Here is a 25,709-nt window from a genome sequence, read left to right on the forward strand (position 1 = left end):
GGGGATTTCCTGGGTTCTTCTTCCACCATTAATACTGGCCGTCACGTATAGCCTATCGTGTGCTTAAAGGACACACGGTACTAATTATACGGAAGAACTGTAAACCAGTCTAGAAATGGGTAAGAAATAATAGAGTATTTACAGGTTTGGTGGTCCATAATTGGTTAATAATGAAAATTAAAATTTTAGGAAAAATATCTTTTGAGAGCTTATCCTATTTGTAATGTAAAAAAAATATTGACAAATTTCTACTGATGCAATTTTAGCATTTTTACAGGCTTGACTCAGGAGTACTCAATACTGAAAGTAGCACCTGATTCATTTGGAGCAGAATCAATAGCACGTGTTTCATGCACATGTATGTAAACAAATTGCCGCGGGTCATATGGTGTTCTCCACACATAAGCTTGCACCAAGGTTAGATGTGCACGAAAAATTATAGGTGTCATTATCAGCACCGATAAATTTTAAGTTATTGAATTTTGAATATGATTGTGTTTCCATATGTTTACCATTGGAGTGGAATTAGTACCGTGAGTCCTAAAAATGGCATTAAGCCCTACAACAACATCCTTTCTTGTACCGAAAGGGACCAGAACAGAGACGGAATTTGTATTCCTAATGATTATACTTATCTTGAGCATAATATACCTATCTATCCATCCATCCATCCCGCACCCACCTAAAATAGCAAAAATTAAAAACGAAGAAACATTCTATTTATCGAGTCGAATACACGCTTCCTGCTTAAGAAATCAGTAAAAAAATCTTTTGATTTTAAAAACGATATTACATAAAGAATAATACAATAATAACACAAACATAATAGTAAATCTTTTTGTAGTATCCTAAACTTATTACCTTATAGTTATATACATCTGTGGTTAAAGACTCTAACACAAAAATAATAAAGATCACAAACATCTTGAACATTTGCAGAATTCCGAGTCCGTTCCGGTGATAACCTCCGTTTCGTTAATTCTATCCATGCATGTTTTAGCAAGAGCCCTAGTTATCCTATAGCTGGAGAAATGGACTCGGACACTAGTCATCGGCGACATCCCGCTGGAAAAGAAAAAGATACTGATGATAAAGACATTCGATATAAACGACGGCGGACGTACATCATTTTGGGACTGTTTTTCTTTATGGGCGGGATGGAATATGGTATAAGATGAATGATATCGCATTGTAGCAATGTATAGAAGTAAATTTTGTCTAATTAAGACTTAATTTACAGCGGGGTTAATGCTTACAATTTACCTGTCATACATGTACCACAGGTGCTCGACGCGAGCTTGATGTTGAGAAAAAAAAACCCAAAACAATAATCTGATGCAAAAAAATCATACAGAGTGACAAAAATACCTTAGATTATCCCCATGCCCCTTCTGACATGGGACCCTCTCTATCATAATATATGAGAGAAGGTACGTAACTTCCAGATACTTCGTTTCACCCATGACCCTCGATTTTCTTCTGCTATTTCCGTTTTTAAAGGCACACGTCCGTACTATATGGCTTGTTTTATTCCTGAGATATTTTTTGTATTCACCAAGCCATCATTGACTTTTCTGCATTGTACCAAATTGAAATTATGGACACCGAAACGTGCATTTTCGCAAATTTTGTCTTTTGGGATAAGTGCATGCACATGTGAAAACTGGTGAAAAGAGCTACATGTACCATGTTTGAGAATCTACAATGCATCCCTTCTTGAATTTCAGAACAGTGGTAAATGCAAAAGTAAGTTTTTACTTACCATTAACTCGATTCAACTTTAGGAATCCTGTTCCATGCAAGAATTAGACATTGTCTTCTGCACTGCACATACATCGTATACATACAACTCTATTTTCAAAATAGGTAAACTATGCGGCACACACGTCAATGCCGAAATATGATTGGATCAAAAGGTTATACATATTATCACATGAGCTCGAACTTGTCTCAGTAGTAAAACTTCTCAAAAATTGCACATTTCAGAGCCCGTAACGTCAGTTTGGTACAACGCAGAAAAGTCAGTGATAGCTTGATGAATACAAAAATATCTCGGGAGTAAAACAAGCCATATAGTATGGATGTGTACCTTTAAAGACAGAAATAGCAGAAGGAAAATCAAGGATCATGGGTGAAACGAAGTATTTGGAAGTTACGTACTTTCTCTCTTATATATTATGATAGAGAGGGACCTATGTCAGAACAGGTCATGGGGGTAATCTATGGTATTTTTGTCACTCTGTATGATTTTTTTCTTCAGATTATTGTTTTTTTTCTCAACATCAAGCTCGCGTTGAGCACCTGTGACATGTACTAGTAGTTATTATATAGTACATGTATGATAGGTAAGTTATAAGCAATGGTACGAGCCCATGTGGGTTAATGATGTTCATTACAGAGTTCCTTTATGATTATTTTTTTTAAAACAAAGGGTTACTTTAAATCGCTATTTAGCACATCTTGCGTGTTTGATTGACGGAGTTTTGTCTTTGTAACATATTTTCGAGCACCATATGATGATTTGTAGTCCTAAGCTCGAAAGATGCCTTCCATGATACTTTGCTTTTTGTGGTCGCAGTCTTACTGCCTAAATAACATTGTCCTTGTTAACTAATATTGGAACAAGAAGTAAACTTTTCAGGAACCGCTCCGGTGGCCTAGTCGTTAGAGCGTCCGCCTCGGATGCGGGAGGTCGTGGGTTCAATCCCCAGCCGAGTCATACCAGAGACTTACAAAAATGGTACTAACAGCTGCCTCGCTTGGCGCTTAGCATTAAGAGGTTAGTGTTAGGACTGGTCGTCCTGGTGTCAGGATAATGTGACTGGGTGGGACATCATGCTACATGTCTGCAGCATGATGCCCCAGTGCTAGACATCACTATAAACTGTCACACTGCAGACATCGTAGCGATATGACTGAAAAATTGTTGAAGCTACGTTAAAAAAAGTCCAAATCACACACATCACACAAACTTTTCAGGAATATCTCACTCACGTAGCAGCCCATTTCAGCACTTTTCTAGAAAATAAAGCCTTTTTGCTTTAGATGGATTTTTCTTACTCTGAATTTTATTTCCTAAAAAAATTAAAATCCTGACAGAAGCAAATAGACGTGTTTTCAAGTTCTGGTGATTTACATTTCATTTGGCTGGAATGTGATAGAAGCAGAGAATGCTGAAATTGTATTAAACTGAAGTAAGTTTCTTTAACAGAAGAAATAAAAATATATTAATATTGAACAAAATGTTTAGATATCTTCGTTTCATTCAAGATACTTATCCTTTGTAAAAGATTTCTGCATTTCCAACTTCCATCGCAATATAAATTTAATTTGTAGAAAAACGTTGATATGGACTGCCAAGTGTGTGAGATATTCCTGAAAATTTGACTTCTCATTGATCATGATGGATTTTATTTCATTAAAAAATCCCAAGCAAACAAACGAACAAAAAATATTGTATTCATGGTATTTAGAATCTGACACCATGAGATGGACAATTAGGGAAAGTTTAGTGCATTGTTATCTGATGTATATTTATCAAACTTATGCTTGCTTATCAATGTATTTCCCATCATTTGTCTTGACTTATGTAACAGCTTGAACTATACATGTATGACCAAAGGGATTCTTAGTTTATGATGGGTGGGTGCATGGATTAATTATATGGTTAAGACCAGTTATTTCAGCCTAAAGCTATGGAGGTTTATTAATATTAAATAGTTGCATACTTTGCGCAATGGACCTATTTATTGTAATTTTATGTTTTATTTCTGTTCTATTCCAGACCAGTTTCAAATAAATTTGGCACAAAGCATTCTGGCATGAATACCTTTCAGATTTTAAAAATGAGGTTAATCAATCATCAGATTCAACCAAAATATGTAAAATTAGGTTTAAAAAAACCCAAAACAGTTGTCCATTCCAAAACTGCTGGACAAAATTTGATTAATGTTGATTTGACAGAATTGGATTAAATTTTGATTGGACAGATTGGATTACATATGACTAGAAGCATTCTGGCATAAAAACTATTTGAATATTTTTGTACCTTGTATGAGTTGTAATGTAAAGAAATGCGTCTGATTGTTGTGATATTGTTTAGTATAATGGGATTAGGAATATGTACTGACGTGACACAATTTATTGATGTATGTATGAGAAGTAATTGATACCGTGCTTTTATTATGGCGTTGTTTTACCATACAAGAAAGTATGAGTATTTCAACATAAATGAAGGTGTGACTGAAGAAATTTAATAGCCGTTATCTAATGATAGGCTGGGTGTAGTGAGAGATGAGAGGGCTAAGGAAAATATTGTTTTGTCCTTGTGTTTACACAGGAAGCTTTTTAGGGGACAGAACTTCCAGTTCAGTTGAGTCCCGAGTTTTCAAGAGATGGAGATGGAAGTGAGACTAGCAGAGTAGTTGTGGAGTCGACCAATGTCTAGTCAGTGGAGAGAAGGTGTATAGAAGGTGGGGTAGGAGAAAAGGAGTCGAGGAGAAGGAGGAGAAGTGTAGGGAAGTCAAGGAGGAGAAGGAATTTGGAGAAAGTTGTGAGGAAGAGAAGGAATTGGGAGGAATAGGAGAATACACAGATGAGTAGAATACAAGGACAGGTGGAAATCTATTTCACAACTACTAATCAAGCGATGCAATAGACTATTACAGGGTTGAGCAGAAGGAGAGTACTTGGGAAATATGAATCATTTGACTATTGAATTGTTATTAAATTGTTATTCGTTGAATTTGACTTTTTTTGTATAATAAATTATTTAACCATCTGCATTACTGATTTGGGGCTCGGAGCTGTACATCTGTCTATCAGTAATTTAACTTCCGACCCAAATTGAGCCTGGGTGGGACTTCCATAATAGTTTAGATAAAATCTTGGGAGCACCCCACCCCAATCCAACCATAACAACCCTCACATAAAGTGTATGTATTATGGCAAGACCTGAAGGTCATGTCATGCCAATGCATGTAAGGTGTACGTATTATGGCAAGACTTGAAGGTCATATCATGCCAATGCATGTAAAGTGTATGTATTATGGCAAGACCTGAAGGTCATATCATGTGAATGCATGTAAAGTGTATGTAATATGGCAAGACCTGAAGGTCATATCATGCAAATGCATGTAAAGTGTATGTATTATGGCAAGACTTGAAGTTCATATCATGTGAATGCATGTAAAGTGTATGTATTATGGCAAGACCTGAAGGTCATATCATGTGAATGCATGTAAAGTGTATGTAAAGTGTATGTATTATGGCAAGACCTGAAGGTCATATCATGTGAATGCATGTAAAGTGTATGTATTGTGGCAAGACTTGAAGTTCATATCATGCTAATGCATGTAAAGTGTATGTATTATGGCAAGACTAGAAGGTCATATCATGCAATGCATGTAAAGTGTATATATTATGGCAAGATCTAAAGGTCATATCATGCCAATGCATGTAAAGTGTATATATTATGGCAAGACTTTAAGGTCATATCATGCCAATGCATGTAAAGTGTATGTATTATGGCAAGACTTTAAGGTCATATCATGCAAATGCATGTAAAGTGTATGTATTATGGCAAGACTTGAAAGTCTTATCATGCAATGCATGTAAAGTGTGATCCTCAACAACACATTGCAGTAGATGATGAAAGGTTTTGATACATTCCAGTTTGCTTCCTCAATACAGTATATGATTGCTTAAAAGTTGTTCAGCTGCAAACACGTTAGACCGTTATCTGCCATCACATCATACACTGGTGAATCAGGGTCTCTGCTGTTTGAACTACTGATTAGTACAAGATCTGAAGTGCTTTATGTGATGGCAGATCGGGGTCTGTGCAGTTTGTACATGGACTTAGTGTACGAGCGACTATATATAATTATTGCAGAGTAAAGAAATCCCAATAAGCAAAATATTTTTTGCTGGTCAGATTATTATTTTTATATTGCATCTACACGAAATGGTAGTGATTTATCTTACCTTCAACTGTGGAAGTCTTCTCTCCATGTTGTGTGTCATAATTCACAACTTTTGCATTGCAGCTGTGATCCTGCCATCCCTGTGGTTGTACCTGAGTGGAAGATTTGGAGCAGAGGAGTATTTCCTGGGCATGGTTTTGTCAGCCTTCAGTTTCGCTGCCATGATTGCAGGACCTATTCTGGGAAGGCAAGTAGACATTTACATATACATGTAACTTATTGTTGTGGAATAAATTTGGTATATGTTTATTTTATGTTTATTTTTCCAAGAAAAAGTGTATAAAAGTGATCAGTTGATGGCATTTCATGTTTATATGCATGTTTCAGTGGTCAAGGACTTTCTAGCTGGAAGTCCCAGACTCCCAACTTGAAAAAGTTGGGAGTCCCATCTTATAAAATAGAATCCCAAATCAGGACTTAATGAGTTGTTTAACTAGAAACATTCTCATGGAACACAGATACCCCACTAAATTCCTGAAATAACCTAAATGCCAAACTGTGTCAGGACAAGGGGTAAAAATGTGCCCACACTACTGTTGTGGTGGGGAATACAGTAAATTGTAATTATTTCATTAACTTCTTTATTATACTGCATTGCATTATTGTACCAACAAGCATGAAGAATGATAGTATTATATATTAATGTTACTGATCAGAAAAGCACAGGCAAATGCAGTGTTATTGGTTGATTTCATGACTGGATAAAGTTGAACTTTGTAAGTTAGTGATACTAATGTTGACCTAGAATTCTTCCTCCCATAATCTCTACACCAAGTACATAATGCACCATAGGCACTTGTAAAAAAAACTATTACTAGTAATTATTACAAGTCTCTGTGTACAACTTTACTTTATTCAAATTCTTTCCAACCATGGAAAGTTGAATTTCACAGGGAAACTAACTGTGTCAAAAATGCAAGGTTTCCACACTTCTGGGAAACTATGAAAAAGTTGTGAGAAAGAACAGGATTGTTCCTCACTGGGAAAAGACCTTTATTTTATTTATCCAAGTTGAGGAATAATAAAAATGTTTAGCTTTGACTTGATTGCATAAAGGTACGTAATAGAGTTGTAATTGAACGGAGTTAAAAACTCTCATTTAGACCAAGATGTTAATCACAACTGGATGTAGAGTTTGTAATTGATATATCCAATAAAGTTCTCTATCTTTCCTAAAGAAAGTGCTACTGGAGAACTCTGAATCAGGTTAAACAATTTCTGCTATCTGATATTGGGGCCCTGAGTGGCCGAGTGGTCTAAAGCGCTCTCCATTATGGATCACTGCCATCTCACCTCTGTCTGCATAGGTTCGAATCTCGGATTCGGCCAATCTGGGTATGTGAGAAAGCTTGTCAGTAGCTTCTCGAGGGTCGGTGGTTCTTTCTGGGATTTTCCTGGGCTCTTCCTCCACCATTAATACTGGCCGCCATGTATAGCCTATCGTGTGCTGAAAAATGGCGTTAAACCCTACAGCAGCAACAAGAACTATCTGATATTTGACATAGTCTATGTTGTGGTCAGATTGATTAAAATGCTTAGACACTGGGGAATCTTTATGATTACAGATATCCCGCAAGTGTTCTTTTATTCTCACTTGGAATTCACTTTTTGTTTTACCTATATTTTGTTTACCACATTTTGTGCAGGTGAGTAAATAGATGACATTATGTGTGGTACAGTGTCCTCTAAGTTTTGATTTGTATTTGAGGTTAGTAAATGAACTTGTAAAGATTTTAGATCTATCCATTCTACTACAGAAACTACAGTTATTGGTCTCGCAGTCTGACACTTTGTTTGCCAAAATTTTTATAGTAAGACCAGGATGTTTGCTAGAAAACTTAGCTCTTTTTAATTAGTTACTGAGTTTACAGTGTCCTCTGTGCAAAAATCAGTTGATCATGGAAAATCTCTGGGAGACTGTTTGATAATAGGCCAGAGATTTTCGATTGCATGTTTGAGGAATAATTATCTTTATCATATGTGAAGATAGTTGGTACCGCATTTCAATGTACTGAATTTTTTAATATCAGTTTTAGTAATTCTGAACAATCTAGCCTGCTTGCTTTTGAAAAGCCTCTTAGAATCATAGCTGGATAGCCTTCTTTCATAACACTGAATTAAAAAGGAGGCATGTTTTTCGAAGTCTGGTTGTTCAGTACAGATTTGACTAATTCTTAATAATTGACTAAACAGACCTGAATTTTTACAGTGGTATGGATGCTATAACTGCAACAATACAAGTCACATGACCTTACAAGTAGCTACACTGGCGAGAAAGGGGTATATAAACTGCATGCTGACATAATACAGTAAACAGTTGAACAAACAAATCAACCCATATTATTCCCTCTAATGAGTTACACCAAAAGCAGTCAGGGACAACAGGTGACTCGGACACCCTCGCAGTCAGGAGAGTTTGCCTCCACCTCCTTGTAATTGAACTGAAGTTTTAAAAAAATTTGGTACCAGAATTCAGTTAGTTGAGGTACAATTGCAGGATGGATCATCTACATGCTTGCTTTAAATGTATTTGTGTAGTAATCTGAGCATCCAGTCATTTTACTGATCAGGTGGACTCCTGACCACATAGTCCACTCAATATACAAACTGCTATTTTTGTAAATTTATTTATTTATTCCGTAAATCTACATGCAAATTTAAATGAATTTCAATAGTTATGAGTGTTTCTACATCCTGTTATTGAGTGCATGGTTCTATGTCAACCACTGTACAGAATTTGATCAAATTTCACAGCAAGCAAAAAGGCCTTTCAGGTTGGTATCAATGATCCATTATCAAAGTTACTCGGTACTTAGTCTTTAAACAGCTACTCACAAAGCACCATCAGAATTAGGTCAAAGTTGACTGGCATAAAAGGCTTTTAAAATTTGTTTTTAAATGATTTAATTGAAAAACCATCCAACAGCTTCTTAGAACAGAGTTTGACCAAATTTGGCAACTCCTGACCTGATTTTCATTTATGTTTTGAACACTAATGTTGATATGCTGTAATTTGGCCACATTGCTAAATAAAAAACAAATATAAAATGACTTCTAAAAATTTGCTTACAGAACTTAACCAATTTGGCAAAAATAATTCAGGCAAGATGCAGATTCTTGATACAAAATGGCCATTGTTGCTAAAATTAAAAACACCTTCTATATGACTTCTTCTAAAAAAGCCAGTTAACAAAAGTTAAGCAAATTTTACAGAAAACATTTTGGCTTAACACCTTCAAGATTGTATAAACGATGCATCATTATTCAAAATTAAAGCCTATTAAATGTTAGAATGCATCATACTTATCCTGGTTCTGCGTCTTGTTTTGCAGATGGTCTGATGTGAGCCGCAGGCCAAAGTTGATTTTGCTGTTTGGAATTGTATGTGAAGTTGGAGGGAATTTCATGTACTTCATAGGAATCTCAAAGTGGTTCTTGTTGGGTAGCAGGCTTGTTACAGGTAAAAGTCTGAATCATTGTTTATTGTCACAACTCTGTAAGCATCGCAAACCATAGTTAACACTTTTGTGGCATGATGGCATCAGTGGTGATAGCATTATTGTCACTTTAACTTTTGTGTTAATGTCCTTACAAGTGGGATACAAGGGGGCAGACACCAACACATAGATACAACATTCCCAAAACTCATATCCATGTTCTTCTGTGTGATGGAGGTGCAAACATGGTTAAAGTAATGTATATAGCTGAAATCGACAGCATCAGCTGTTTTGTACACGCGCTGCAGCTCGTTGTCAGTGATGGCATTCTGTTGCAACATGTCACAAATCTTGGCACAACGGCAGCTCAAAGAGCAGCTGGAAAAATTTGGGGTTGCCCATAAGACACTCATCCAGGATGTCCAGACATACTGGAATTCTACATACAGTATGTTGGTTTTGTTATATGAAGAAAAAAAAACATGTCGTGAGGGGCTTATGCTAATCTCTGTGACCTGCCTTGCCTAAAAGCCCAACAGTGGGTCTTGATTAATAATATTGTGGATACGCTAGGCCCATTCGCGGACATTACCAAGGAAGTAAGTGATAGCCAAATATCAGTATCCATCATTCTTCCTATGCTGAAAATGCTCTGAATGTTGCTGGCTAGAGACCATGAAATGAGTCGAGGTATTCAGACAATGCACCGTGATACGTTGACATAACTGAACACACGCTTTGCTGACGTTGCCAGCAACAAGAAGCTTGTCTTGGCCACCATCTTGGATCCATAATTCAAACATCACCTATTCAGCGAAGAATTACTTGTGATCAGATCCAAAGAATGGCTTAGAGCAGAATGCATCATAGTTGCATCAGCTTACAAGCAGGAGGAACCCCTGACCCAAAAAAAGAAAAACTGCAACTGAAAGAATCGCCACTGGACCATCAATGTTGCATCTCTGGGGTTTGTTTTCTGTGGCCTGTGACAAACCTGCCTGTACCATCAGCTAAACAACCCATGTAGATGATGCTGGTGACACAATGATTGAATTGTATCTGGCCAGCCCTCTGTTGCCACGAGAAGACATATACGGCAGGTGGAACACTCACAGGTTTCAGTTCCCCTACTTTGCCAAATTAGCTAGACGCTATTTTTCTACACCAGCTTAAAGCGTTTTGAGTGAGCAGCTGTTTAGTGGCACAGGCAGATTTTTTGAGATTGCTGTGGATTGTTACTTGGCAAGGAGGGAGAAATGTTACTGTTGCTTAAATACAAAGTACCTCAGCTAGGTTTTCAGTATTAGCTGCAGCTAGCGAACAGTGATGTTTAACTTTAGTCTTAAAGTGTGCATATTATTAATTTTGATTATTATTGGGCTATCATTATTAATATTGTTTAATCATTTATTGAAATCTAGTAATGGCAACCTGCATCATTGAACGTAAGTTAAAAGACTAGCTTAACACATTTTCATTCATTTTATATCTTGAATTGGCAAACCATAAGCTTTATCAGTGTTAGTTTTAAGGTTTTTCAAGTTCTATGTTTGTGTGATCGTTGTTTTCTATAAATAGCAATGTACTTCTTATCCAGTTTCTGTTTTTTTATATACAGAAGTTCAAATTTCTTGCCAAATAAACAACCTTGTTATAACTCACACGGCAAAATACCTGCTTGCATTACACTAATAGGTTTATGTTTCTGAACCAGTCATTGTTATAAAACAAATAATGAAATAATTGGTCTCATAATCGGTATCGCCAGTTTTAGTATTTGACTATACATGGTATCGGCATAATCGGCAAAAAGTCATATCGGTACAGCTTTACAGTTAGTTTTCCTCTTAGAAGGATGACTATATTGACATGAGACTTTCATCATGAGTTGTCTTATGATGTCTGCTTGGTCTTTAATGAGAATAGTACCAACCAGTCATCCAGTGTAGGCACAGGGCAGCCATCTTTACAATTTGGTTAGGGGGCACTCACCAGATAATATGTACTTTTGAGAGAGTGACATATGTAAGGTGAAGTAGTTCGCATTTAAAACATGCACAGTGGAGAGAATGTTGGCATACCTCTATGCTACATTAATGTAATGTGGATGATATTTCTTTTGGATATTGTACTTTTGGAAATTTTACATGATTTAAGCACACTGCTAACTAAAATGACTGCTCACTTGTGTTAAAAAATCAGCCTGAATTAGTCTAAAGTACACTATACATAGCAACTATTAAAATAGGGAAAATGAATTTTGCCAGACTAGACAATACCAGCTTCTGAAAGTGCAATGAATGAATTGCCAAATATATAAAATGTAAAAAAGTGATCGGCTCTTTTTTTTATACAATTTACTTCTGAAGTTCAGGAAGTGAAAATGACCAAGTAGAGCTAGCACTTTTTTGAAAGGTACACATTTGAAGTAAGGCCAAGCTGTATACTCTATAACCCATAGTACACCCATCAATCATACACCAAAATAAAGGGAATTAAAGGTTCTTTGAATTATACCTAAGATATACAAGGTCTTTTTTAAATAGCCAGTATAACCAGTGAGGAAAGCCGGGGAAATTCTTTTTCTTTAAAATCCTAACCCTATGCAAAATATGAAACTGTAGAGTGCCACCTTATGTCTATCCAAAGTTCATAAACAGGAAGTCATATTTACATTGGGTTTTCACCAAAAGACTTTTTATGGTTGGTCATAATAAAAATTATGTGGATCTGATTTCCATGGTGGCCATATTGCAAATAATATCATTACTCCTTCTGGATGGTTGGTAATATTGACCTGGTGTTTACAGCAAAAGACCTCATATGATATCTAGGTGGTCCTAAATGAAGAGCTGAGTAGTCTGAGGCACCTGCCTTTACTTATCACTCACACATCTTACCTCCGTCCATCTGTGATTGAGTCAGTGGCTAGACTAATATTGTGGCCACCTTGCTACAGCTTCTGAATGGATGGTTATATTGATGTGGGCTTTTCATGAAAAGAACCATATAAAAATATCTAGTTGGTTGTAACTGAAAATTGTGCCAGTATTGCATCCAATAATGACCACTGTGATGGCCATCTTGAAACCATGTGATTGCAGCTCCTTCTGCATGGATGATCATATTGACATAGGTAAACCAGTAGTTTAAAACTCTGGTGGTCCTATCTTGGATTCCTGAACTCTTGTTGGTGTGTGTGTGTGTGTATATATATATATATATATATATATATATATATATATATATATATATATATATATATACATACACACACACAGTGGAGCCTCGTTTATCCAGACTCCATTTATCCATTTATCCGGAAACCTCGCTGTCCGGACATAATTCAATGGGAACGGAATTCCTAAACGTTAATTTGCTCCGTTAATCAAGAAATCCGTGTTCCGGATCTGGAAATCAAAATCGGGGACCAAAGTGTAAAATTACTTTAAAACTTGTATCGATAATCCGGAAATAATCTGTCCAAAAATAAGAAAAATAGAAAAATCGTGTATGAAAATACAGTCAGTCAGATAATACAGATTCACCTACGCAAATTTGGAGGTGTGCCAATGTATCAATCTCTGATTGTTAAAATTCTAGTGGTATGTTAAAGTTATCCATTAATCATGTGATCATGTGTGTGGAAAAACTAGGTAGCATGACCATGTTGTAACCAGCAATTGTATAAACAATGTCTGTTTTAGCTAGTCGCCGACGGGGGTGTTAATAATTAAATAATCACACTGGGATCAAATTGTCCACGCTTTTTGACTTAACATATCGTAAATAAATTAAATGTGTTATTAAGCCTCTTTGTTGTTTACCAGTTGTATGTAACAGTCATAGTTTATTGATGGCTGTACAAATACAGTTAATTGATTTAAGCTGTGGACAGTATAGGGCTTCATATCAGAATAAAATGTGGACATCAGTTATCAGCTCATTAGCAACAATAACAGCTGTAAAATACGACTAATAGAAATGACTGCATTTCATTAGTTTACCGTAATGTGAGATATCAGTTTGTATTTGTTGTACATTTTACATATATTATGGCGACACCATCAAGCAAGCGTAGACGAGTAGAGATACCGGCCAGCATAAAAAAGATTTGCCAGCACAAAGATCACCCAAAAGCTACCATTCAAGATATACACCAGCATATTATGGTTTATTCATCCTTAGTCATTGTCATGTCGACAGTTGCGGACATCATAAAAAAACCCACGGGCAAATGATTTTCCATACCTGCCGACTCAGCAGACCTAACTCGCGCTCACCATGCCAAATATCAACAAGTCGATGATGCCCGTCTTCTTGTGGTTCTCAGACATGTGGACCCACCACGCCGCCTTCACCAATGAAATGCTCATTGCCAAGGCAAAGATACTCGGAGACCACCTCGGCATCACTGACTTTGCCTATTCTCGTGGTTGGCTACAAAATTCCAAGAATCGGCGGGGCATCAAAGGCAAATTGTACGAGGGAGAAGCAGAGAGTGTCGACATGAACAAAGTGTTCATTGTCTAAACTTATATTTACTGTACATGTATGTACAATCGCATGTTATAATAATATGAAATAAACACACGTCAGTAGAAGTATTCATTAATTTATTTCAACTATTATTGAATATACAGTACAATTACAGCTAGCATATACATGTACATGTATACGGTGTGATGACATCGTAAAATAAAAATGTGCATGATTCAATTATCTGGAAAGCTTGTTAATCCGGACATATTCACTGGGAATGTGTGTCCGGATTAACGAGGCTCCACTGTATATATATATATATATATATATATATATATATATATATATATATATATATATATATATATATATATATATGCTCATTTAATAAAAAACATTTAAATCACTTTTCACAAAATAATAGGCAAATTTGTTTATTTGAATAGAATGTTAACTTAATTGCACATAAATTTATTATATGAGGTAACATAATTGTATATATTTGTTTTGTCATTATAGACATGTTGCCTAGCAATAAACTTATTGGATCCTATATTATCTTAACAGCACCCAGTAAGTGCATGACAGCATTCAGTTAGTGGAAAACATATTGAATCATACAATTCAATATCTTTTGAAAAGAAAATCATGCAAAGGTTATTTAATACTTAAATTTCATACTAGTCCATTATACTTTTTGTAAGCACAAAGTTTTGTAACATTCATGGTGCAGCCAGCAAACTTGGTAGATGACTTTTGTATAGTGTGTAAGATTTCTGAATTTATCTGTGGCCTCGAAGGTTAAAAGCCAAAAATAAAATGTAATTTAATTTATGTTGAATATGCTTTTCTTTTTCTTTTAGTGCAATTGTTAAATTACTCAAAATATAGCATGCATGTGACATTCGTTGTTGAACACACCCCATTCACCAACAGCATGGCACATGTCAAATGTTCTGGTAAACCATTTGACTTTACAGGGTAAAAAGCAAGTTAATCAGTACCAATTATACAAGAATGATATTGCCATGAAATATGCTCTGTCCTATAACCCATGTGGTAGTTTTTGGCAATTACAGTGTTCTCAGGAACATCTTTTTAATACTATCCATCTCGATTTGGTTTTTTTTTTTTGGTCTCCAGAAATAATAATTTGCATTATATTTTGTTACATCTTATTATAGGGATAGATACAACAAGACCAGATTGGCAATTAGCACATACCATACTGTAGTGTTATTCTTTCACATTTGGGGCACCAGTTTACATTCTTACAAAAGTCTTTATCTTGGATTATCTGTGTAGAAACTATGCATGGAAAAACACTAACAACACAAGAACTTACTATTACATTTACTACAGTAACTACTAATACAACAGTGCTATATTTCTGCTACTAGCTCTTGGACATCTTCAGCTAATACTGCTATCAGTGCAATATTTCTGCTACTAGCTCTTAGACATCTTCAGCTAATACTGCTATCAGTGCTATATTTCTGCTACTAGCTCTTAGACATCTTCAGCTAATACTGCTATCAGTGCTATATTTCTGCTACTAGCACTTAGACAGCTTCAGCTAATACTGCTGTCAGTGCTGTATTTCTGCTACTAGCACTTAGACTTCTTCACCTAATACTGCTATCAGTGCTACATCCCTTCTACTGTTATTAAAATGATAAATGATCTTGAGGTGTTGATGATGATGATGTTTTTGTTAGATGACTTGAATTGCCAAACATCTGATTAAAGCCTTTCAGAAATAAAAATAAGTTTTTGTCTATTTCTTTCAGGCATTAGTGGTGGTGCCGAAGCAGTAATTGTAGCAGAAGTTGCCAGATCAACGACAGAAGAAAAGCGTACAGGAATTATTTCAATACTTATAGCTGTCAGGCAGACTGGACTGCTTATTGGTAGGTGTTGGAATTCTTTTTCTTGTCAGGTAGACTTGACTGCTTGTTGGTAGGTGTTGGATTTATTTTCACTTGTCAGGTTGATTGGACTGCTTGTTGATAGGTGTTGGAATTCTTTTTACTTGTCAGGTAGACTCAACTGCTTATTGGTAGTTGTTGGATTTCTTTTTACTTGTCAGGTAGACTGGACTGCTTATTGGTAGGTGATGAAATTTTTTTCACTTGTTAGGTAGACTGGACTGCTTATTGATAGGTGATGGAGTTCTTTTCACTTGTCAGATAGACTGGGCTACTTATTGGTAGGTGTTGGTAACATAAATTGTTGTTTCAATATTCAGAATCATGGCAGTGGTACAGTATAATCTTGTCCAATGGTTTTGCATTTATGTCAGTTTTCAGGCACTGTGATTGAGCATCCTTATTCATGATCACATTTCTAGTTTCCTTGGCATTGGCAAATCTTTGCAATTGTTGCAAAATTGAGAAAATAAATAAATCTTATAACATTATTTACATAATGTTTCATTGCTCAAAGAAAAATATGTTGAAACTCAGGCCCTGTGCTGGTGACTTTAATAAACTCACAAGCCCTGACTGAAATTCCACAAGGCCAGACTTCAATTTTCACATGCCAAAACTTCACTTTTTTAAAAAATATTGTCACATAATATTGCAGCTGCTACAATTTGAATATAAATTCGATAGGGTTCAATGGGGTTTGAATGTAATTAAAAGTGTCATTAGTGTTCGCTGCTATGCTGGTGTACTTCACTAAGTAAAATTACATCAACCAATAGTTCTGAAATTTTTATTGGGCTTTGCTAATAGCTAATTGCTTACTAAATCAGCTTAAAAAATGAATTACACTTGAACACTATTCCAACAACTGAAATGATCATGCTTTGCATTCTATATGCAATAAGAAAAATCAGACTTCAGAGAAATGTTACCACTGTTCACAAACTTGTCAAAAATATAATACATATGGCTTAAACATTCTAATTCAAGGCAATAATATGTCGTAAATTTTGTTTTTATACATGCATCTGGCATCTCTTCAATTTACCTATAATGGGTTGTTCCACTTTAGATCTTACCTAAGCAAATTAGCACAGTAGGATCACCCACTGCAGCCCTCTTACACATTTCACTAGCTATTGTCAGCCAGTTAAGTAATATGGCTTATACATGACCTCTTTGCCATTAATTGCCCCAGTTTAAACTGCCCAAGGGATAGTTATACATTGGCTCCAATCATGGCTGTTTATACATGCTACATGTAATGGGCACACACTGAAAGTGGTGTTTTTTGTGTGTGGAAGATTGCAGAAAATTGTGTTTTCTCAAAACATTGCTATGTAAGGGGTTTTGGGAGTACAAAATTGTATTTCTGCATGCATGCCATGTTTCAGTCTGATTAAAATTTCACGTAGGACAGTGGTGATCTGATTTTGATTGCGCTGTGTTATGGTAGGTATGTCGACATCTTGAAAATACAGCTACTCACTTATCAGCACAATCAAAGTTTCATCAGGCAAAGTAATTTTTAATAAAAAATGCCTGATGGACACCTTACTTAGAATACAGGACAGGCCCAGTCAAAAATTAGAATTGCCCTGGGAGTCAGGCTATCGGATTTTTTGAACACTGATATTTATAACCTTGCAGTGGTCATATGTAGTAATTTGATAATAAAGATTAACATTTTTATACATCATTTATTAAGTTACAGTAATTCATAGATGAAGATATAGTAATGAATTTGATTTATTGTTATTTACCTAATTTTTTAATTCATTATCCATATATAGCTAAATGTTGCTTAAATATTGCATACATTTAAACCATCATGGGAGCTGTCATATGTTGTAACATGTTTGACACTTTCCAGTTGGTTAAATGACACAATGTCATAGGCATTAAGTCAAATTCCCTTTTCACATTCCTTCTATGTGTATCTGTGAACAATCAAATCTCAATCCAAAATGTTCTAAGGTGTTAAATACAACAGTGAATTCTGTATGCTTAATATTGAACAATTTTTTATTGGTCTATAAAAATTAAGTATTATTATTTGATTTTCTTAAGAGTTGAGAAGTTGATTTTTATTATTGGAAAGATTCATTTTGGAAACAAATATCGATTATATTGGAAACATAGTCCAGGTATATAAACAATCAACCTGTGGAAAGGTAAAAGAGGGTGGGGAGAAACAGTTGCAGAATGTAGGATACAGATGGAAGTTATGGGTAAAAAAAAAAATTTGGCATAATGCTATTCAAAATTTATTTTGGGGCCCCACGTGGCTGAGTTGTCTAAATTGTTCACCATTACAGAACACTGCCATCTCACCTCTTTCTGCATGGGATCGAGTCTCAGGCTCAGCCAGTGTGGGATTGTGAGAAAGATTGCAAAATCTTCCAGATCTTCAATGGTTTTTCCTGGGTTCTTCTTTCACCAGTTAATCTGCTGAAAAATGGCATTAAACCCAATAACAACAACAACAAAATCAATTTTTATTTGTTTTAAGTAAGCAAATCTTACTAAAATTTGATGCTATTTTCAGGATTGTTTGGTCTTTTAAATGGTTTGATGCCATCCTAAATATTTTGTATTCCTAGTCTGTTTCAGACAGTGTAATAGTGTACTATTTATCGGTTGATAATTCATTAATATCATAATCATATGTGTTAATTCTTTGTGCATGCTTAATCCATTCAAGATTTGGATTTATTTCTGTTGGGTAACAAATGATGTAATGTCATTACCTGAGAGAAATAATATTATGAATAATAAAATTCATGCGTATTAGTTAAGACAGATATTTACATTTTTAATTTAAGGAGTTTTTCATTTAATAATGTTTTCATGTATTCTTATTGCTGGTCATGCATCACATTACACAATGGATGTGGAGGAACATATTTGAAACAAATTTAAATCAATATTTCTATTTATCTTGATGTATTAATTTATCCTTCAAACACATTTCCTGATAGGAAAAATATTAGCTTGCTACCTCACGAATCCATCCCTACTAAAAAAACAATAATCATCTATTTTTTTGTCAATCTCGTGTAGACAAAGGGCAATAACTCTCGCCCATTACCTCCCCTTGCCAGTTGTTGCTAGTTTTTTAAGCTTTGCTGCTGCACTGATAACATTGTAAATTTTACCTCTCACAATCCAAGCCATTTTTGTGTTCCAATTGGATCATCCAATTTCATTTTGAATTTATTGGGTGGGACAATCATTCTTCTACAGGTTGTATGCATTATTTTTAAAATTTCAGCAAAATTTGAATGATTTTTTTCACCTTTATTTAAGACCATGTTAAACCATGCTGTCATTGACCTCAGTTTAGAAGGAATGATGAATTCGTTTTTAAAATTGGTGTTTTGAAAAGGAAATAAAGATACAACACTAAACTTGAATGTGTTTTCCTTCATGTTATTATACTTTTGGCATGACTTTGGTCATGGAGTTCATAGCATTACTAATTGCATTATAATGAGGGAGAGTTGTAATAAATTTTGAGTCACATCATAATGAGGTATAGCTGTAAAAGACAGTCTGAATAACATTATGATGAAGGACAGCTGTATAGAACATTTTGAATCGCATTATAATGACATGAGGTACAGCTGTATAAGATATTTCGAGTCATATCATAATGAAGTAAAGCTGTAAAAGACATTCTGTGTAACATCATAATGAAGGAAAGTTGTAAAAGACATTTTGAGTAACATTGTAATGAGGTACAGCTATAAAAGACAGTTTGAGTAACATTATGATGAAGGACAGCTATTGAAGACATTTTGAGTTACATGAGGTACAGCTTTATAGAACATTTTGAATAACATTATAATGATGTACAGTTGTAGAATACATTTTGAGTGACATTATAATGAGGTACAGCTGTATAAAACATTTTGAATCACATAATGATGTACAGCTGTAGAATACATTTTGAGTGACATTATAAGGAGGTACAGCTGTATAAGAAGTGAGAATCTCATTCTGACATACTTACAAAATTAACACTTCAAGTTTAAGGCTCAAAATTTGAGGCAGTACAGTCTGTGAAAAGCTCTGGAATTTTAAATGCCATCATGTTGAGCTAAATGTAACTTATTTTTTTCAGTTATTGGTCAGTTTTTTGACATTGCTGAATTTTCGGATGTTAAATCAAATAGTGATAAGAAATGGCAGGAAATATTCATTTTAAATGTAGATTGTTGATCAAAAATATATTCATAAAATTTTGTAACTGAACTGTAGTGTTCTCAGTGTTGAGTTATTCATATATGTTTCCAGTGATTCATTTTTGCATAAAATTAGATTGTCTTGCACTGATTAGTGTACTTTTTGTAAAAGTGCCCTCATTTAAATGCTACATTTCTGTGGGATCATGGGGCTGGATTGTGAAAATGTGTTTATGGAATGATTTATCCAATTCAATTCACCATTAATTAAATACTGATATTGTTGAAGGAATACATGTAGGAATGTTTTTACTTTATTATTTTTTGTCGTAATAAAGACAGTATTGCCATGGTACCAGGAAATCGAAAAAAAGTCAGGAGAAATTATCATTTTTTTCCCAATGGTGAAAAGTCCTTGAATTTCACAAATATTGATGAAAGTCAGGAAAAACCTGAGAATTTTCTGCCACCACTTCATGTAATTGAGTCATAACTATCTGATCATGAGTTAAATTTATTGAGTTTTACCCAGAATCTTCGGAGAGTGCAGTATGGATCATTTGGTTGCTTGCATTACACATATACACTGAGTCAGTCCAAATGCCCAGTGGATTAGATTCGTCTAGTAGACTTTTATTTTCAAAGTCAGCTTGATATCCGTATCTTTCCTTACATTGAAGGCATGAAAACCAGTCTAGCATCACAAGAGGCCAACATGGTCGTGGCAAAGTGTAGCCACTTACCAGATGGCCTAGCAAACTTTAAATGTTGTTAGATCGAGTGATATGTGCATGAAATTGACATGAAAATTACTTATTTTCTTAGAAGTTGTTATGTCTTTAATCAGCTAAAAGACAAGATAAAATGTCATTAATGAAATGTGACCTGGTACTCGTGATAGTTGCATGAGTACACAAATCTAACAACTAAAATTAAAAAAATATTAAATTAAAGTGGTATACAGGTTGTAATAAAAATACAAAAATGAAAGAACACAAAATTCTCCATATTTATATATTCAGATAACATCTGGAGTTTTGTTGTATCACATGCCTACCACCTGGATATGTGCTCTCTGCTTGATAAATCAACCTGACCAGATTGCTGGTTTTTACAAAATATATCTGACTTTCATTTAAAATAATTGAATTTCTGTACAACAACGTTATAAAGAAGTTTGTTGTTTATATCACATAACTATTGGACTTCCTATGTCGTCATTTGAGATTTTTGAAGTCATGTGACTAAGAATGCAAATGGCTAGAATGGGGTCAGGTTTCATCTATGCTGCAGTGTTTCCCTTTACCCTCATTTGCACTTCAGAGACCCCTACATTTTTAATTTGACCCCCATTTTTGGTACCAAATTTTGTTTTTTACTCAGTTTGACCCCCAGTTTTGACACCAAGGTGATTTTTGACTCTCAGTCTTGCACTAGTAGGGGATACACTGAGTTGCCAGAGTTTTGTAATGTCTGTCATTGGATTAATGACATAACGATTATAATACTTTACATTTCTGAGAAAATAAATCATTTTCCTATTGATTTCATGTGGGTATGAATCAAAAGCTTAAAATTTTTAGGCCTGCTGGTAAGTGACTACTATATTTTTTACACGCAGTTGCATTGACCCCACACCCAAACCAAAATGTCCAAATATAAAAAATGGGGTGGGAATATTCTAAGGAAACTGGAATTAGAAAACGGACTGCTATCCGTTTTAAGTCAAATTTGTAGTCCAAATTGTTGAATGTTAGAGCTGAAATGAGAAATTGTCATCTCTTGTATTATATATTATAAAACAATATGAGCCCCCATATAAATACAGGTTTGGGGACTGGTTTTAACGAATTGCAATAAGACAAGTTGATTTTACAGAAAATTTAGTCCTTGTTTATACAACAATATATAATTTTGAATGTCTTGTTATCAAAATTTAAATCAACCCTTTTAAAAATGTTTTGTAAATGATGGATATTTAAGGAGATTAGGTTGTTTGAAAGTCTTGTTTGGGATTTTATTGGCACAGATAAATTCAGGGTTAAACTCTTTTCATTACAAGACAAGATTTGAATTTTTTGCATTTATTGTTTTTTTATACTGTATGGTAACATGGTCATATTCCGACCAGTACTGTAATTCCGACCGTGGATGTACGTCCTGCTGATTACAACAAAGATATGCAAATTACATGCTCTGTTCTTTGTTTTTATTTGTGCACATGCATATGCAAATTAGTAAAGATGTTTCCAGGGGGACGAAGGTATCATGTGACAAAATGGCACAATCGCCTCAATATTCTCTTTTCCATGCAAGTTCAGAAACGGCATTCATAATTTTTTTTATTCAGAGTCAGGCATCAATCATCAAAGATTTGTATAGATTTCAATAACATAAGAACTATGTTATCCTAGCCTTAAAATAATGCTGTGTCTCACTAAAAAAGTAAACGTTGCACCAGTTTTATGACAAATAACAATAGTATGCAATGTTCTTTATAGTGGTAGGATTTACCCCAGGTTCTTTATCATAAGAGGGCAATTTGACCAAGAACACAAGCTTAAAGAAAATGTAGAATTATAATTATATTGTATTGAACTTTGAAGGAAAAAAAGCCCAGGAATAAATATGTACTTAAAAACAATAAATAAAAATTAAAGGTATAAATCTAAATTGAAATAAAATGTTATTTCTCTCAACAATTATCCCTATAACAACATCCACAATTATCTATTTAACAATATCACTTTCTATTTGATATCTCTCTATCTGTAAAAAAATAAAAATAATTTAAAGCTTTTAAATCGAGATAAACAAAATCTTTGTATTTTAGAGATGAAACTTGTATATGTACAGTCAATGTATGGTGGTCGGAATTACACATATCAGAGATCGGAATAAGTCACAACACAGTTGGATTTAAACCCTGTATATATAGTCATCTTAAAATCAGTAAGAAGAACTCAAATTAAATGCTTTTTAGATAGCAAAACTTGTTGCAAGAAACCCGATTGACTGCTTACCACACTGTTTTTAGGTACACAACAGTTGGTTTTAATAATGAAGTTGTCGATCTTATGTCAACGACCTCAGTGGTCGGAATATGACCAGATTGCCCTAATAGGAAATGTTACTTTTCATGAGATGCATATATAAATTGCTATAGAATTCTTTAAAATTAAAGTTTTGAAAGGAACCAAAACATAATTTATGTTCATTATGTTGTTCCCACTTAGCAACATAATGCAGCAAAGTAAAGTTAGAGAATTTTTATTCTGTCCATTGAAATAACTTTACATGTCAATTTATATTAATATAATCAAACTTGTTTCATGTGATACATTTTGTGGTTTTGTATATGATCATTTTTTCTGACTTAGATGTTTTTGGAGAGCATTGAAAGAGAAACATCTTTAGATTTAGAGAATCTAAAATGTTCTTTAATTCCATTCAGTAAGGGTCATATGTGTACCTTGAAAAAAGTAATTTCTTCCTGGAAAACCCCAGAAAATGACATTGAAATTTATCTTTAGAAATGCATGGGAACCATGACAAATTATATATATATATATATATATATATATATATATATATATATATATATATATATATGTATGTATGGATGGATGGATGGATGGATGCATGCATGTATGTAATGAATACACTGATATTAGATTGTTTGAATAAATCATTTTAAAGATGAGATTTAAAGAAATATAATAAATCTAATAAAGAAACGTTTATAGTAGATTTGGGAATAATAAGAACCATATATTCAGTTTTATAAAATAATTAGTTAAAAGCTATTATGGATTATACTGTCTATATTACTGTGTAGGTTTCAACATAAAAGTATCTGATGATTTAAAAATTCTGTTTCCTCATTCACATAAACATGCACACATTGTTATATCGGAAAGCTCTGTATCTCAAGCAAGGTGGGATAAAAGGGAGATTAAATTTTTTAAAAATATAACAAAGGAGCCATTGGTAGAGTATTGGACTGGTAATCGAGGGTTTGTGGGTTTTGATACCCATCCTGATCAGCCTGGGTCCGTTTCCTTGGTGTGTCGATATGAAAATCACTTAGTTCTCATTTTCTTGGCATAATATAATCATTGATGTGTGAAATGTGCCACTAAAACCAATACAAATGAACAGAAATTTACAAAATATTCTTCACTGTATTAAAATGAGACAAATCATATATACCTATAACTAAAGTATGTTAATGTTTTCCTCTACAAATGTTTATCTTGCATCTCGGGTCATACACGACAACCAAAATGCTACTTCTTGCTTGTGATAAAATGATTATCGAGAATTTTTTTCTTTCTTTCAGGTCCAGGACTTAATCTATTTCTTAGAGTCCTAGATTTTGACCTTGGTCCTTTTAATGTGAACAAATTGAATTCCCCTGGGGTAAGTGGTGTACAAACAGTCAGACTTGCAAAATACAGTACTTTTTACCAGGTAACTGATGACAGACATGGTCAGACTTGCATAATACAGTACATTTTTCCAGGTAACTGATACATATAAACAGTCTGACTTGCATAATACAAAACCTTTTTTCCTGGTAACTAATGGCACATACAGTCAGACTTGCATAATACAGTACATTTTTCCAGATAAATGAGGACAAATGCAGTTAGACTTAAATAATACAGCACATTTTTATCAGGTACCTGATAACACATACAAACAGTCAGGCTTGCATATATTTTTCCCAGGTAACTGATGACACGTACAGTTTCCCCTCATTTTACAGTTGTAGCATAATTCTAGATATAACATTATCATATGGACATTGTTAAAAAGGCTCAAATGAACAAAGTTTTAATTGACAGTATTCATAACATTAAAAATTTATGATACATTTTTGTTCAAGCATGACTTTGTTGAAACTTGTTACCAAAATGAGCTTTTGTCTTTAATTCGACACTAATGTTTTAATCCATGGTTGTGTTAGGCAGTGTTATTTTGTTATTTCAGCCAGTGTTATTGTTATTTTGTTGTTTCAACCTGTGTTATTGTTATTTTGTTATTTCAGCCAGCGTTATTGTTATTTTGTTATTTCAGCCAGTGTTATTGTTATTTCAGCCAGTGTTATTCACTATTCCCACCAAAGTGGCCATTTTGAAAACATTGTTATTGCTATTCCACCTAAATGAATGGTCATAGAAGCATTGGGTTTTCATGAAAAGATTTTTTACGATTTTTTTTTGGTCTTCCTTTAAAATGGTGCCAGCTTGACGTCCAATATGGCTACCAAAATAGCCATCTTAAAAATCTTGTTATTGCTACTCCTTCGCAACAGAAAGCCATATCCACATGGGGTTTTTACTGGAAAAATTCATAGGGTGTATAGATAGTATTAAATGAAAATTGTACTGATCTGACATTCAGTATGGGTTCCAGCAGTAGCGATCTTAAATTTTTTTGTTATTGTTACTCTTAGATGGAAAGTCATGTTGGCATTGAGTTTTCACCAGAAGACTTGTGATGAGTATAATTAATCCTAATTGAAAAGAATGCCAATCTGTCAACCAATCTAAAAATCTTATTAATGCTTCTCCTCCTACATGGAAAGTCACATGAGCGTCTACATGTCCAATTTTTGCTGAATGATCATGAATTCCACAAATTATGATTGTTTTATTATAAAAATGAGCACAGTGGCGCAAATTG

General features: G+C 34.4%; 1 protein-coding gene across 4 annotated transcripts in view; it reads left to right on the plus strand.

Moving 5' to 3' along the window:
- The window catches only part of LOC149772772 (uncharacterized), a 70,280-nt gene continuing 44,571 nt past the window's right edge, over nucleotides 1–25,709 (plus strand). Inside the window, exons 1-5 of one of the 4 annotated variants that reach the window (XR_016417596.1) lie at nucleotides 1–119; nucleotides 6,048–6,171; nucleotides 9,317–9,444; nucleotides 15,694–15,813; nucleotides 24,361–24,440. Coding sequence is in view for 1 of the 4 variants with exons in the window: in XM_089947315.1 (XP_089803441.1) it covers nucleotides 1,032–1,167; nucleotides 6,048–6,171; nucleotides 9,317–9,444; nucleotides 15,694–15,813; nucleotides 24,361–24,440 (588 nt within the window). In the remaining 3 variants the exon portion in view is untranslated. Of the gene's footprint in view, nucleotides 120–598; nucleotides 1,168–4,339; nucleotides 6,172–9,316; nucleotides 9,445–15,693; nucleotides 15,814–24,360; nucleotides 24,441–25,709 lie in introns of those variants that run through there. The other 3 variants (XR_016417594.1, XM_089947315.1, XR_016417595.1) reach the window with 3 other exon arrangements.

This window comes from Sinohyriopsis cumingii, unplaced genomic scaffold, assembly GCF_028554795.1.
Source record: "Sinohyriopsis cumingii isolate HCF-2022 unplaced genomic scaffold, ASM2855479v2 utg001176l, whole genome shotgun sequence".
Lineage (NCBI taxonomy): Eukaryota > Metazoa > Mollusca > Bivalvia > Unionida > Unionidae > Sinohyriopsis > Sinohyriopsis cumingii.